The sequence below is a fragment of the Gorilla gorilla genome, chromosome 3, assembly GCF_029281585.2.
Source record: "Gorilla gorilla gorilla isolate KB3781 chromosome 3, NHGRI_mGorGor1-v2.1_pri, whole genome shotgun sequence".
Taxonomy (NCBI): Eukaryota; Metazoa; Chordata; class Mammalia; order Primates; family Hominidae; genus Gorilla; species Gorilla gorilla.
Genome location: NC_073227.2, coordinates 123,474,896 through 123,488,678, shown reverse-complemented (window position 1 = coordinate 123,488,678; position 13,783 = coordinate 123,474,896). Strand labels below are relative to the sequence as shown.

Genomic DNA, 13,783 nt, shown 5'->3' with positions numbered 1-13,783 from the left:
AATCATGCAGTATTTATCTTTTGTGACTGACCTGTCTCATTTTGCATAATGTCTTCATCCATGTTGTAGCATGTGTTAGAATTTCCTTCCTTTTTATGAGTAAATTTCCATTATATGTATATGCCGCAGTTTGCTTATCTATGCATCCATCATGGACACTTGGGTTGCTTCTACCCATTATTGGCTGTTGTGAATAAAGCTCCTATGAATGTGAGTGAACAAATATCTCTTCAAAACCCTGCTTTCAGTTATTTTGGATATATATATCCAGAAGTGGAATTGCTAGGTTATATGGTAATTCTATTTTTAATTTTTTGAGAAAGCACCATAATGTTTTCCATAACAGCTGCACCATTTTACTTCCCACCAACAGGACATAAGTGTTCTGGTTTAGATGCACCTTTGCCAACACACTATTTTCTGTTTTTTGTTTTTTTTTTGATGGTAGCCATCCTAATGGATGTGAGGCAGTATCTCATCGTGGTTTTGAGTTGCATTTTCCTAATGATTAGTGATGTTGAACGTCTTCGTGTGCTTTTTGGCCATTTGTTTATCTTCCTTGCAGAAATGTCTATTTAAGTCTTTTCCCATTTTTATATTGGGTTGTTTGATTTTTGTCATTGAGTTGTAGGAGTTCTTTATACTTCTGAATATTACCCCTTTATCAGTTATATGCAATATTGTAAAAATTTCCTCCCATTCCATCGGCTGTCTTTTTACTCTGTTGATTGTATCCTTTGATACACAGAAGTTTTTAATTTCAATGTAGTCAAGTTTATTCATTTTTACTCTTGTTGCCTGTGTTTTGGTGTCATATCCAAGAAATCATTGCCAGGACCCTTATCATGAATCTATTCCCCTATGTTTTCTTCTAAGAGTTTTGTAATTTTCGCTCTTAGGTTTAGGCCTGTAATCCATTTTGCATTTATTTGTATATATAGTGTAAGGTCAGGGTACAACTTCGTTCTTTTGTGTGTGGCTATTGTTTTCCCAACACCATTTTTTGAAAAGATCATCCTGTCCCCATTGAGTAGTCTTGGCATCCTTGTTGAAGATACCGTTACCATATACACAAGCATTAATTTCTGGTCTTTCTATTCTGTTCCAATGGTTTATATGTCTGTCTTTATGCTAGCACCACATTGTTTTGATTACTGTAGCTTTATAAGTTTTGGAATCAGGAAGTACACGACCTCCAACTTAGTTCTTCTTTTTCAAGATTCGTTTCCCTATTTGGGGCCCTTTAAGATTCTATATTAATCTTAGGATAGATTTTTCTAATTCTGCAAAAGACACCATTGGGATTTTGATAGGGATTACATTAAATGGTAGATTGTTCGGTAGTATTGATGTCTTAAAAATATTGTCTTCTAATCCATGAACATGGGATGTCTTACCATTTGTGTCTTCTTTAATTTCTTCTCAGCAACATTTACAGTTTTCAGCAGATGTCTTTCACCTCCTTGGTTAAGTTTATTCTTAGTATTTTGTTCTTTTTTGATGCTATTATACATAAAATTGTCTTAATTTCTTCTTTGGATCGTTCATTGTTAGTGTACAGAAATGCTACTGATGTTTGTACAGTCATGCATTTTTAACAGAATACATTATTAAATAAAAGCAAATACACATTTCAAAGTAATTCAGTAAGATCCAATTGATATAAATAAATATCTGTACATTTATATATTACTTCTATAAAATGAGCTGCATATTCCCCCATTTACTCCAGGGCAAAATACTGCCTTGGAAAATGGAACTTTTTTTTTTATTTCCATCTCCTTATGCTTTAGTTCTTCTCTCTCACTTTTTCTGTATCTTATGTTCTCAGCTTATTTATAATTTGGAATAACCATAGGCCAAAGGCATTTGACCTCAATTTGAAATTTACCCTCAACACAATGGCTTATGCCTGTAATCCTAGTACTTTCAGAGGCCAAGGCGGGCAGATTGCTTGAGTCCAGGAGTTCAAGACCGGCCTGGGCAACATGGTGAAACCCCGTCTCTACAAAAAAATACAAAAATTAGCCAGGCGTGGTAGCAATGCACCTGTAGTCCCAGCCACTCAGGAGGCTGAGGTAGGAGGATCACCTGAGCCCAGGAAGGTTGAGGCTGCAGTGAGCCCAGATCATGCTGCAGCACTCCAGCCTGGGCGACAGAGTGAGACCTGTCTAAAAAAAAGAAAGAAATAATAACTTCCACTTTTATGATGGGAAAGTTTTTTTAGTAGACTTTTGACAGTAATATATGGCAATCAATAACTGTTTTAAACAAATCCAAAATGCAGTTATAGAGACAATAGAAGATGAAGGGAAGAGTAGAGTTATACTCACTGGGAACAGCTAAGATCCTATGTTACCAAGTATATGCTGGAGTCATTTATCCATGTTGATAAAAGGGTGTAGCTGAGGCTTTTCTGAGGCCATTCTGTTCATCAGGGATCCTAAAGTCTGGGATGGAAGGCTGAGATCAATTTGGTCTTGTATCATGCTCATGCTGGAATCTGCCATGGGAATAAAAGAGTGGAAATGGGGATTTCCAGGTGCTCTCCGGTTCATCTAGGCACCAGAGAGCTGCACTAGCAGGTCTATCATGAATCTCCTTGGAATGCTCATTTTTAGTCCTACTTGATGTGTCTGTTTCTGGAAATGCAGTATTTTTAATGTATCTCGACAAAAATATTTTATGATTAGTAAGCTTATTCTTATATAAAGGACAATTTTTTTTTCCTTTTTCACATGTTCTAATAATTTTTTATTTAATAATTAGATCTATTAGATTTTATTCATAACTGTGGTAGTTGAAGTACCTTCTAGGCTGAGTTCAGATTTGAAATAAACCTTGGCTATCATTATAGAAAATTTTGTCTCAATATGCTTTGTATTTGAAAGATATGAGATTCTGAATTATAATATCTAACAGACTAGTCCCAAAAGACTACGTGTTCCCTACCTTAATTTCTCATGTAGTTAGCTCTGTGTTCACCGTTATCTTCTAGAAGCTCATGCATATTGCCAACAATAAGGGGGTTGCTAAATAAAATACAGTTTATATCTACTCTAGAGAATCAAGCAGCTACTAAAAATTATTTGTAGGTTACATAACAGCATGTGAAAATACATATGATCTAAGTGGAAAAGATAAAAACTAAAAAGAATCACACATATAAATTCATTATAATAGCTATGTTTAAAAAACAAAAAAACAAAAAAAAAAACCTTTAATGGAAAAAACTCCAGAAGTAAATTTACCAGAATTCTAATAGTTTGTTGTGTGAAGTTGGTGACAGTGGATGATTTTTATCCTTTATTTTTCTATTGTTTTCTAATGTGATTATAGATTATTATAAAAACTTTTAAATACCTTTGTAGGCAATATAGAGCTGTTTGCTGAACTAGTGTAATGTTATATAATAATACCCTAAATTTGTACCAGCAATAGTAATTTCAGTCTCTGTCTCCCTTTACCAATAAGTTCACGTATTAGGTTACATTTGGTCGTGACTTATTTATGAATAAATGAATTTATATAACATTTTTCTTAAGCAGTATATAAAATATACATATATTAAGAAAAGACAAATTTCACCCTTATGAAATAGATCTCTATCAAAATTATTTATCCCGCTACATATAATAAAACTCCAGCCTTTTGTAAGTAGGACTGCCTCTGAAAATAAAGATTTGCAGGGAGTGGGAGACAGGGAATGATTCCCAGCTTTTAGGAGGAAATAGATAAAGTGATAGAGTTCAAGATTGCTTACTCGTTTAGTAGTAAATAAACAAACTACTACTAGAATGAAACTTGGAAAATATTTATGGAAGATATGTACAAACTAAAGGCAGATATCCTTTAATTAATATATTAATGTCATTGAAATAAGTAAACATGCAGAATCATGTTAACCTATCATACGTGAAGACAATTATTAATATTTATAGTTGTCCATATTGTTCTGATTAGTGAACAGACATAAGAGCACAAACTTTGGAGCCAGATCACTTGGATTCAAAACCTAGCTAAACCTCTGAGTGACCTTGGGCAAGTGACTTTACGTCTCTCCAGTTCAGTTTCCTCATCTGTCAAATGAAGATTATGGTAATACCTACCTCATAAAGTTACTGTCAAGATTAAATGTGTTAAGATATGAGAATAGTACCTGGCACATAATAGATGTGTTGGCTATTTTTATTATTTTTTAAAGTTGTTGTTAACTACTTAAGAAATTCTTCTGTAATGTGTTTATGTTTTAGATGGTTGGCATAGATAAAAAACAGGATTTGGAAGCTAAAAATACCCAAACACTAACTGCAGATGTTAAGGATAATGAGATAACTGAGCAACAAAGGAAGATATTTTCTTTAATACAGGAGAAAAATGAACTCCAACAAATGTTAGAGAGTGTTATAGCAGAAAAGGAACAATTGAAGACTGACCTAAAGGAAAATATTGAAATGGTAGGATTTAGCACTGTATACTTGGCATTACCTTTTTGTCTTCATTTGTTTCAGATTTTTATCAACTTTATTGAGGTATAATTTATATACAATAAATGTATCTGGTGGAAGTGTATGGTCTGACGACTTTTAACAAATGTCTCTACCCATTTCCTCTTCACCCCAGTCAAGATAGAAGATGTTTCCATCACCCCCAGAAAGTTTCCTCACACCTCTATCACAGACCCTCATCACCTCCTCCCTGCCAGATTATCAGTCCTGATATGTTCACCTTAAATCATTTGTCTCTTCTAGAGCTTTATACAAATAGAATCATACAGTATGTAGTCTCTTATGTTTGACTTTCTACACTCCCTTTTACTGCCAAGGAATAGTTCATTGTATTTATACGCCATAATTTTTTTATTCATTTTCCTATTGATGGAAATTTGGGTTCCGTTCAGTGTTTGGCTATTTTGAATAAAACTGCTGTAAACATTCTCGTACAACTCTTTTTATTTACATATCTTTATTTACTTAAGGTAAATATCTAAATGGAATTGCTGTGTCACAGGGAAGAATATGTTTAACTTGATGAGAATTTGCTAGACTGATTTCCAGAGTAATTATATCATTTTACATTCCCATTAGCAAATTAAGAGAATTCTGGTGGCTCAAACATCCTTCTTCACCAACACTTCATATTTATTGGTGCTTTTAATTTTAGCCATTCTAATGGGTGTGCAGACTGTTGTTTTAATTTGCCTTTCCCTAATGACTAAGATGTTGAACATTTTTTCTTGTGCTTCTAGACCATTGTATATCTTCTTCTGTAATTTGTCTGTTCTCAAAGAGGTATGTTGTAGATTTTCAGTGTATAGGTCTTTTAATATTTTATTAAATTTGTTCCTAAATGTTTCTCTTTTTTTTTTGCTGTCGTAATTTTTAAATTTTATTTTTGTTTGTTGTTGATGTCTGCCAATATTTTCACACTTAGGTTTTCTATGTTTAGGGGTGATATAATGTGTATAAGTTTAAATAAATATTTGGAGAAGTTCACTGTGGATCATAGTAGAATGCGACCATTTGTATCGTTTTAATTTTATAAGTTTTGGGGATTGTCTCCTTCATCAAAAGAGCAGAATGTAAATAAGCACACAAACAAACAATGGTATTTTCTTCTCAGTCTCTGGCTTGTTATGTTTTTGTGGTCTTGATACGTGAGAATGTCACTGTGTGAGCCTAATAACCAGGATCAGCCCAAGTCATGCTAGCAGAGGGTGGCTGCCATTTTGAGCTCACTGGCAGTGATCGGTGCTAAAACCAAAGCCATCCCAATGTTTGAGAAAACTATAGCTATAGTCTCATTATTACTCAGTGATAGCTCAGAAAAAGTCTCTTTTGGCTTAAAGGTAGAAATAAGCTAAGCTCTCATGATAGAATGTTAAATGCAATTCTAATTTTCATGGTAGGAATGTAAATTGAGCAGTAAAAAAACAGTATAAAAAGCAGATTCTTGGCATCTTATATTATTAAATTAAAGACTTTCTTTTTTGAAATTTGTCTTTTCCTATATAGTTTTCCCTGATTTCTTCATTTGCAGACCGAGAGAATTGCTGATGTTTTACCTGATTTGATAAATGTTAGCTAATATTTACTTTAATCTCAACTTTTTTTTTTCTTTCTAGACCATTGAAAACCAGGAAGAATTAAGACTTCTTGGAGATGAACTTAAAAAGCAACAAGAGATAGTTGCACAAGAAAAGAACCATGCCATAAAGAAAGAAGAAGAGCTTTCTAGGACCTGTGACAGACTGGCAGAAGTTGAAGAAAAACTAAAGGAAAAGGTGAATTTTTAAAGTTATTTCCCTGGCCATTTTTTCTAACTAAACTTTTTTTTTGGTAATTTTTATTTCTGTAGACCTAAATCCAGAAATAGCACATACCTCCCAAATGAACATATTTCAATGCTAGTATTTTGGACAATTTCAACTTACACTGAGATCTAAACTAACATACCTTATGAGGATTATATTATCCCAGAGTCTTTAGGTGAGAGAGGGCTTTGTATCATTTAAACAAATCATATGATATATTCATTCATCAAATATTTATTGAGCACTGTCATGGGCTATGCACTGTTCTGGGCACTTGAGATATATTAGTCAACAAAACAAAGATTCTTTCCTTGCAGAGATGCATTAGTCATTTTGAAATGTAAGATTTATCACTATTACCATCTCTTAGATGTTTGCAGTTTCCCGAATCATTTCTTATATAGAAGTTAGGTGTTATTGGGATATTTGTGTAAGAGCTAAGACCCCTGTAACAGCTGTAGTTCCCAGGAGATTCTAAAATGCACCCATAGAGATCTTTCTATATAAGCTAAGGGCAGTGCCACTTGCATAATAGATAATATAGTACGGTTCTGTTATTATTCTGTGGAATATTTTTTCTTTTTTCTTTCCTCTTTTTTTTTTGAGACAGGTCTCATTCTGTCACCCAGGCTGGAGTGCAGTGGCATGATCACAGCTCACTGTAGCCTCAACCCCCCCTGGGTTCAGGCAGTCCTCCCACTTCAGCCTCCCGAGTAGCTGAGACTAAATTAGCTGTGCCACAACACCCAGCTAATTGTTGTATTTTTGGTAGAAACGAGGTCTCACTACGTTGCCCAGGCTGGTCTGAAACTCCTGGGCTCAAGCAGTCTTCCTGCCTCAGCCTCCCAAAGTGCTAGGATTACAGGTGTGAGCCATCATGCCCAGCCTGTTTTTTTCTTAATATGTGTTTTCTTTTAATTCTGATCCCTTTCACTATCTCACCTAATTGAGTTTACTAAAACCTTATGTCTATTTCATACTCCTATAAAAAAGGTAAAATCAACAGCCTGTGAAGGTTAATGTCTCAGTATTTGGGGGAGCCACCCATAAGCATCTTATTGGAAGTGAAAATAAATTCTCCAAAAGTTTTTAAGAGGATGAGGAATTATAGTTATTTGGTAGCTGTATTTGTATATTTAATTAGTCTCTTTGCTTTTTTACTTTATCTCATCTTCCCCTTATCTCCTTAATCAGTTTATCTCCTTAATCAGCCTGTATCAGTTTCCTAGGGCTGCCATAGCAAATTGCTGTAAACTCGATGGCTTACAATAGAGACATATTCTGTCACAGTTCTGAGTCCTAGAAGTCCAAATTTAAGTGTCAGCAATACCATATTCCCTCTGAAGGCTCTAAGGAAGAATCATTCCTTACTTCTTCCTAGCTTCCAGTGTCTCCCAGCCACCCTTCGCATTCCTTGGCTTGTAACTGCTTCACATGACCTCCTTCTCTGTGCCTCTCTATGTGCTTTTATGTCTCTTATAAATACACTCATTGGAATGAAGACCTACTCCAGTAGGATCACGTCTCAATCCTAATCCAATTACATCTGCAAAGACTCTATTTCCAAATAAGTTCACATTCTGAGGTTCCTGGGAGACATGAATTTTGGGTGGGACAATATTCAACCCACTGCAGACATTTATGCCTGTGAGTTTCATTTACTTTTAATGCAACTTACCTATTTATATGCTGATAGGAGGCAAGGCTGTTAATGATTTTATGTAAGAATTTTGAGAATATAAGTAAAATGGTAATTATAAAAATTGTGCATTTTAAGAGCCAGCAACTCCAAGAAAAACAGCAACAACTTCTTAATGTACAAGAAGAGATGAGTGAGATGCAGAAAAAGATTAATGAAATGGAGAATTTAAAGAATGAATTAAAGAACAAAGAATTGACATTGGAACATATGGAAACAGAGAGGCTTGAGTTGGCTCAGAAACTTAATGAAAATTATGAGGAAGTGAAATCTATAACCAAAGAAAGAAAAGTTCTAAAGGAATTACAGGAGTCATTTGAAACAGAGAGAGACCAACTCAGAGGATATATAAGAGAAATTGAAGCTACAGTAAGTTATACCCTTTTCCTTCATCTATTAAGTGTTTCTTTTAAAATCTGAGCCACTTGGAAAGAGGGGAGCAATGTTGGAAGAATGTTACAATATTCTTTAAATTTCACTCGCCAAGGGCCTACAAACCAAAGAAGAACTAAAAATTGCTCATATGCACCTAAAAGAACACCAAGAAACTATTGATGAACTAAGAAGAAGCGTATCTGAGAAGACAGCTCAAATAATAAATACTCAGGACTTAGAAAAATCCCATACCAAATTACAAGAAGAGGTATGTCTTTTATTCCTTTCATCCTTTGTCACTTCTTCCTTCCTTTCTCCTTTGAAGGAAAGATAAGCAGTAAGAAGTAGCTAGGATGTGGTTCGTTAATTGACTGGGTAAGTATTTGTCGAGTGTCTAATGTGGCAGGCACACTCCTAGGTTATAGAAATGCAATGAGAACAAGGTGGACAAAACCCCTAAAATCCCTCTGATCCATTTGTAGTGAAAGAAAGTAGCTGATAAATAAGCAATCAAATGAACAAGAAAACACTAATTAGTGGTAAATGCTATGGAGAAAGTGAAACATTGGGATTACTGGGCCAACCTATATTAAAAGCCTACTCCATGCCAGACATTGAGACTGTAGATATAAATAAGACATTGTTCTTTCCCCCCATTATAAACTAGAAAGAAAATCCCTTAATTCCAATATGGTAAATGCAGAAATATGCAAAATTACATGGTACCACTAATTTATCATGGAAAGAGAAATCAATCTATACGCATAGAAAAATTGAGACATAGCATTGGAGCCCATCTGAAAATGGAGATCATACATTTATTGGGATATAGTTTGCTCAGCTATGGTTTTTCTCTTATAGCATTTGGAAACTAGTGGAGAAATAAGAAGTAGGAAACAGACTGCTAGCAAAGTATAATTGGTTCACTTTGGGTCTAAGCTAGAAAGAAAGAAAAGTATGACAGAATATGACCCAGAAAAGTCATGAATAGCTTTAGCAGGAATTGAGGGAAAATGAATAACGAGCAGTTTGTGATCCAAGGTAGGCCTGAGGGTTCAAGATGACTTTCCTTGCTGTGAAAAGTATCCTGATCTTTTCCCTTTAAAACTTTATGATAATAGCCAGCGGGATGCGGTGGCTCACACCTGTAATCCCAGCACTTTGGGAGGCCAAGGCAGGCAGATCACCTGAGGTCAGGAGTTTGAGACCAGCCTGGCCAACATGGTGAAACCCCGTCTCTACTAAAAATACAAAAATTAGCCAGGCATGGTAGCACACACCTGTAATCCCAGCTACTCAGGAGACTGAGACAGGAGAATCTCTTGAACCCAGGAGGCAGAGGTTGCAGTGAACTGAGATCACGCCAATGCACTCCCACCTGGGCAACAGAGTGAGATGCCGTCTCAAAAAAAAAAAAAATTATGATCATAATCTCCTGATAGTAACCTTGGTATTTTATGAATGTCCTAAGATCCCAGTGCTTCATGAGGAACAAGAGTTACTTCCTAATGTGAAAGAAGTCAGTGAGACTCAGGAAACAATGAATGAACTGGAGTTATTAACAGAACAGTCCACAACCAAGGACTCAACAACACTGGCAAGAATAGAAATGGAAAGGCTCAGGTTGAATGAAAAATTTCAAGAAAGTCAGGAAGAGATAAAATCTCTAACCAAGGAAAGAGACAACCTTAAAACGATAAAAGAAGCCCTTGAAGTTAAACATGACCAGCTGAAAGAACACATTAGAGAAACGTTGGCTAAAGTAAGTTTCGTATTTTCCTCCCATTTTAACAAGTGTCTTATAAGAATCAAGGCTTGTGTTTGTGTTATAGTTATAATGTTTGTATTATAATTATGTTACCAGTTTTTTTAATGTCTCTTAATCATGAAATGACTAGAAACAGAACAATTAAAAATTGCTCTTGAATACCAAGAAGGTATTGAAACAGAGAGAAGATGTTTCAGAGAAAAGAACTGTTTTCTTAAATATTCAAAAAATAATTTAGAAAAAATAATTCTAAATTACAAGAAAGGGTAAAACCAAATATGAGATTGTTTTATTTTCTTTTTTAAACCTGTTCCTTTAATGTTTCATAAAGCACTACTGTGCTTTCTCATTGTTTTAGTCAGAAATCTGGGAGCTATCCCTACTAATATGCCTCCTTCTCTGCTTATTCTGTAATCCAGTCACCAAATCTTATTGATTTGAGTGTGTAGTTTAAAAGTCATCCTGCTTTTCTCTCCACACTGCCACCACCCTAATCCAAGTCAACATCATTTCTTTCCCTGGCTATCTGCAGTAGCCTCCTAACTGGTCTTCCCACACTGATTCTTAGACTTTTCTAATCCAGTTTCTATACTAAGCCTAAGTGATCCTTTCTTACATTCTTTTAATATCTTATTGCTACTTTTTAAATAAAGACCAGGATCCTTTATGTGGCCTATGAGGCCCTAGGTGCAGATCTTGCCGGTCTTATTTCAATTCATTCTTCTTCCTATTCTTTGTTCTCCAGCGACTCTCTTCCTCAGCTCATGGCTTTCAGATTCTCAGGTCTCTCTACCTGCAGTACCTCCATACTCCTTTTTGCCTAACTAATGCTCTCATCCTTCAGATCTCAGTTAAAGCTTTCTCCTCTAGGAATCCCTTCCTATCATTCACAATAGATTATATTTGACACTTGGGCCGTAGGAGAAGCCAGCATCTCTATTTGGTAAGTTTCAACATCATATCTATCTTTGTCCTTGAAGTATAAGTCTCAAAAAGAGAGAGATCCTGTAAGTCTCATCATTTTGTCTCCAGCCTCGAATAAGATGCTGACAACACAGTGAGACCTCAATTTTTAAAAAGCATTAAATGCCTGAATAATGGAAGAGTGGGAGAATGGAGAGATTGCTCTGTAAATGAGGCATTGAATCCTGCCTTAATTGTTTTAGAAAGCATCCTGATTTATTTTCCCCTAAAACACAATATCTCTGGGTATCAACTGTACTGTTTTATGATTCTCTTAAGATCCAGGAGTCTAAAAGCAAACAAGAACAGTCCTTAAATATGAAAGAAAAAGACAATGAAACTACCAAAATCGTGAGTGAGATGGAGCAATTCAAACCCAAAGATTCAGCACTACTAAGGATAGAAATAGAAATGCTCGGATTGTCCAAAAGACTTCAAGAAAGTCATGATGAAATGAAATCTGTAGCTAAGGAGAAAGATGACCTACAGAGGCTGCAAGAAGTTCTTCAATCTGAAAGTGACCAGCTCAAAGAAAACATAAAAGAAATTGTAGCTAAAGTAGGTTTCATCTTTTCACCATGTTTTTAAAAAATATTTTGTAACCAAATATTATTATAAATCCTAAATATTTGGAAAGGGGAGTTAATTACAACATAATAGTTATAATGTTTCTATAAATTTATTGGAATTTCCTCTAATAATAAAGCACCTGGAAACTGAAGAGGAACTTAAAGTTGTTCATTGTTGCCTGAAAGAACAAGAGGAAACTATTAATGAGTTAAGAGTGAATCTTTCAGAGAAGGAAACTGAAATATCAACCATTCAAAAGCAGTTAGAAGCAATCAATGATAAATTACAGAACAAGGTAAATTGGGGATGAAGAAACAGTGGGAGGAAATGGGTGGGTTTGGAGTAGCTAACTGAATTATGAAGACTACTATTTGGTGTGCTTAATTGTTTTGGGAAGCAACCTTTTCCTCTTAAGTTGTGTGTGTGTGTGTGTGTGTTTACATATTTTTATGACTATTAACTTATTTTATAATTATGTTTAAGATCCAAGAGATTTATGAGAAAGAGGAACAACTTAATATAAAACAAATTAGTGAGGTTCAGGAAAAAGTGAATGAACTGAAACAATTCAAGGAGCATCGCAAAGCCAAGGATTCAGCACTACAAAGTATAGAAAGTAAGATGCTCGAGTTGACCAACAGACTTCAAGAAAGTCAAGAAGAAATACAAATTATGATTAAGGAAAAAGAGGAAATGAAAAGAGTACAGGAGGCCCTTCAGATAGAGAGAGACCAACTGAAAGAAAACACTAAAGAAATTGTAGCTAAAGTAAGTTCCCATCTTATTTTTTTTTTTTTTTTTGGATACAGAAATAGTGTTAAGGTGATAATGACGGTGTTCATGTTAAGTTTTATTAATTTTCCTCTAATCATAAAGGGACCGGAAATAAAAGAGGAATCAAAAACTGCTTATATTCAACTGAGTACCAATAAACTGTTAGTAGACAGAATATTTCAGAGAAGACAGCTCAAGTAGCAAATATTCATTGGGATTTAGGAAATTCTGATGGTGAATTACAGGAAAAAGTGGGACTTGTTAAATTGGAAAATGACATCTAATTATTGTTACTCATATCCCTTATGAAAGAAAGTAGTACATACATTAGATTACAATGTAAAAATGATTGCTTTATTTTAGGAACAATTCTTCCTTTTCCTAAAAAAATTCTGCCTATGTTGTAACTTACTTTATAATTTTCTCAGATGAAAGAATCTCAAGAAAAAGAATATCAGTTTCTTAAGATGACAGCTGTCAATGAGACTCAGGAAAAAATGTGTGAAATAGAACACTTGAAGGAGCAATTTGAGACCCAGAAGTTAAACCTGGAAAACATAGAAACGGAGAATATAAGGTTGACTCAGATACTACATGAAAACCTTGAAGAAATGAGATCTGTAACAAAAGAAAGAGATGACCTTAGGAGTGTGGAGGAGACTCTCAAAGTAGAGAGAGACCAGCTCAAGGAAAACCTTAGAGAAACTATAACTAGAGTGAGTTACCATCTCTCTACACCTCTAGTAACTATGACATTGAGTCCTAAGAGAAAAATCTGCCATAGGGCTGGTGGGAGTATAAAATTGGTCCAGGCCGGGCGCGGTGGCTCAAGCCGGTAGTCCCAGCACTTTGGGAGGCCAGGGCTGGCAGATCACGAGGTCAGGAGATCGAGACCATCCTGGCTAACATGGTGAAACGCCATCTCTACTAAAAACATAAAAAATTAGGCAGGCGTGGTGGTGGGCGCCGGTAGTCCCAGCTACTCGGGAGGCTGAGGCAGGAGAATGGCGTGAACCCAGGAGGTGGAGGTTGCAGTGAGCCAAGATCGCACCACTGCACTCCAGCCTGGGTGACAGAGCAAGACCCCATCTCAAAAAATAAAATAAAATAAAAAATAAAAAAATAAGATAAAATTGGTCCAATATTGAGGAAAGTTGGTGAGGTTATATTTGGAAATACCTTCCAAATTTTTCGAAAGGTTTATTCGTTGATCCACAAGTCCAGTTGTAACTATCCTCCACACATTTGCACAACTGTATAAAGGTATTTGTAAGATATTCTTTGCAACAAGTTGCAATAATGAAATAACACAAACAAAAAC

At 35.2% G+C, this 13,783-nt stretch overlaps 1 protein-coding gene across 10 annotated transcripts in view; it reads left to right on the top strand.

Moving 5' to 3' along the window:
• The window catches only part of CENPE (centromere protein E), a 92,564-nt gene that overhangs the window by 40,975 nt on the left and 37,806 nt on the right, over positions 1 to 13,783 (top strand). For 7 of the 10 annotated variants that reach the window (XM_055385437.2, XM_055385435.2, XM_019026039.4 and 4 more), the window contains 9 exons: positions 4,254 to 4,457; positions 6,125 to 6,283; positions 8,091 to 8,381; positions 8,500 to 8,655; positions 9,859 to 10,149; positions 11,398 to 11,676; positions 11,825 to 11,983; positions 12,172 to 12,456; positions 12,891 to 13,178. In XM_055385437.2, coding sequence (XP_055241412.2) covers positions 4,254 to 4,457; positions 6,125 to 6,283; positions 8,091 to 8,381; positions 8,500 to 8,655; positions 9,859 to 10,149; positions 11,398 to 11,676; positions 11,825 to 11,983; positions 12,172 to 12,456; positions 12,891 to 13,178 — 2,112 coding nt within the window. The remainder of the gene's footprint in view (positions 1 to 4,253; positions 4,458 to 6,124; positions 6,284 to 8,090; positions 8,382 to 8,499; positions 8,656 to 9,858; positions 10,150 to 11,397; positions 11,677 to 11,824; positions 11,984 to 12,171; positions 12,457 to 12,890; positions 13,179 to 13,783) is intronic. The other 3 variants (XM_055385442.2, XM_055385443.2, XM_055385441.2) reach the window with 1 other exon arrangement.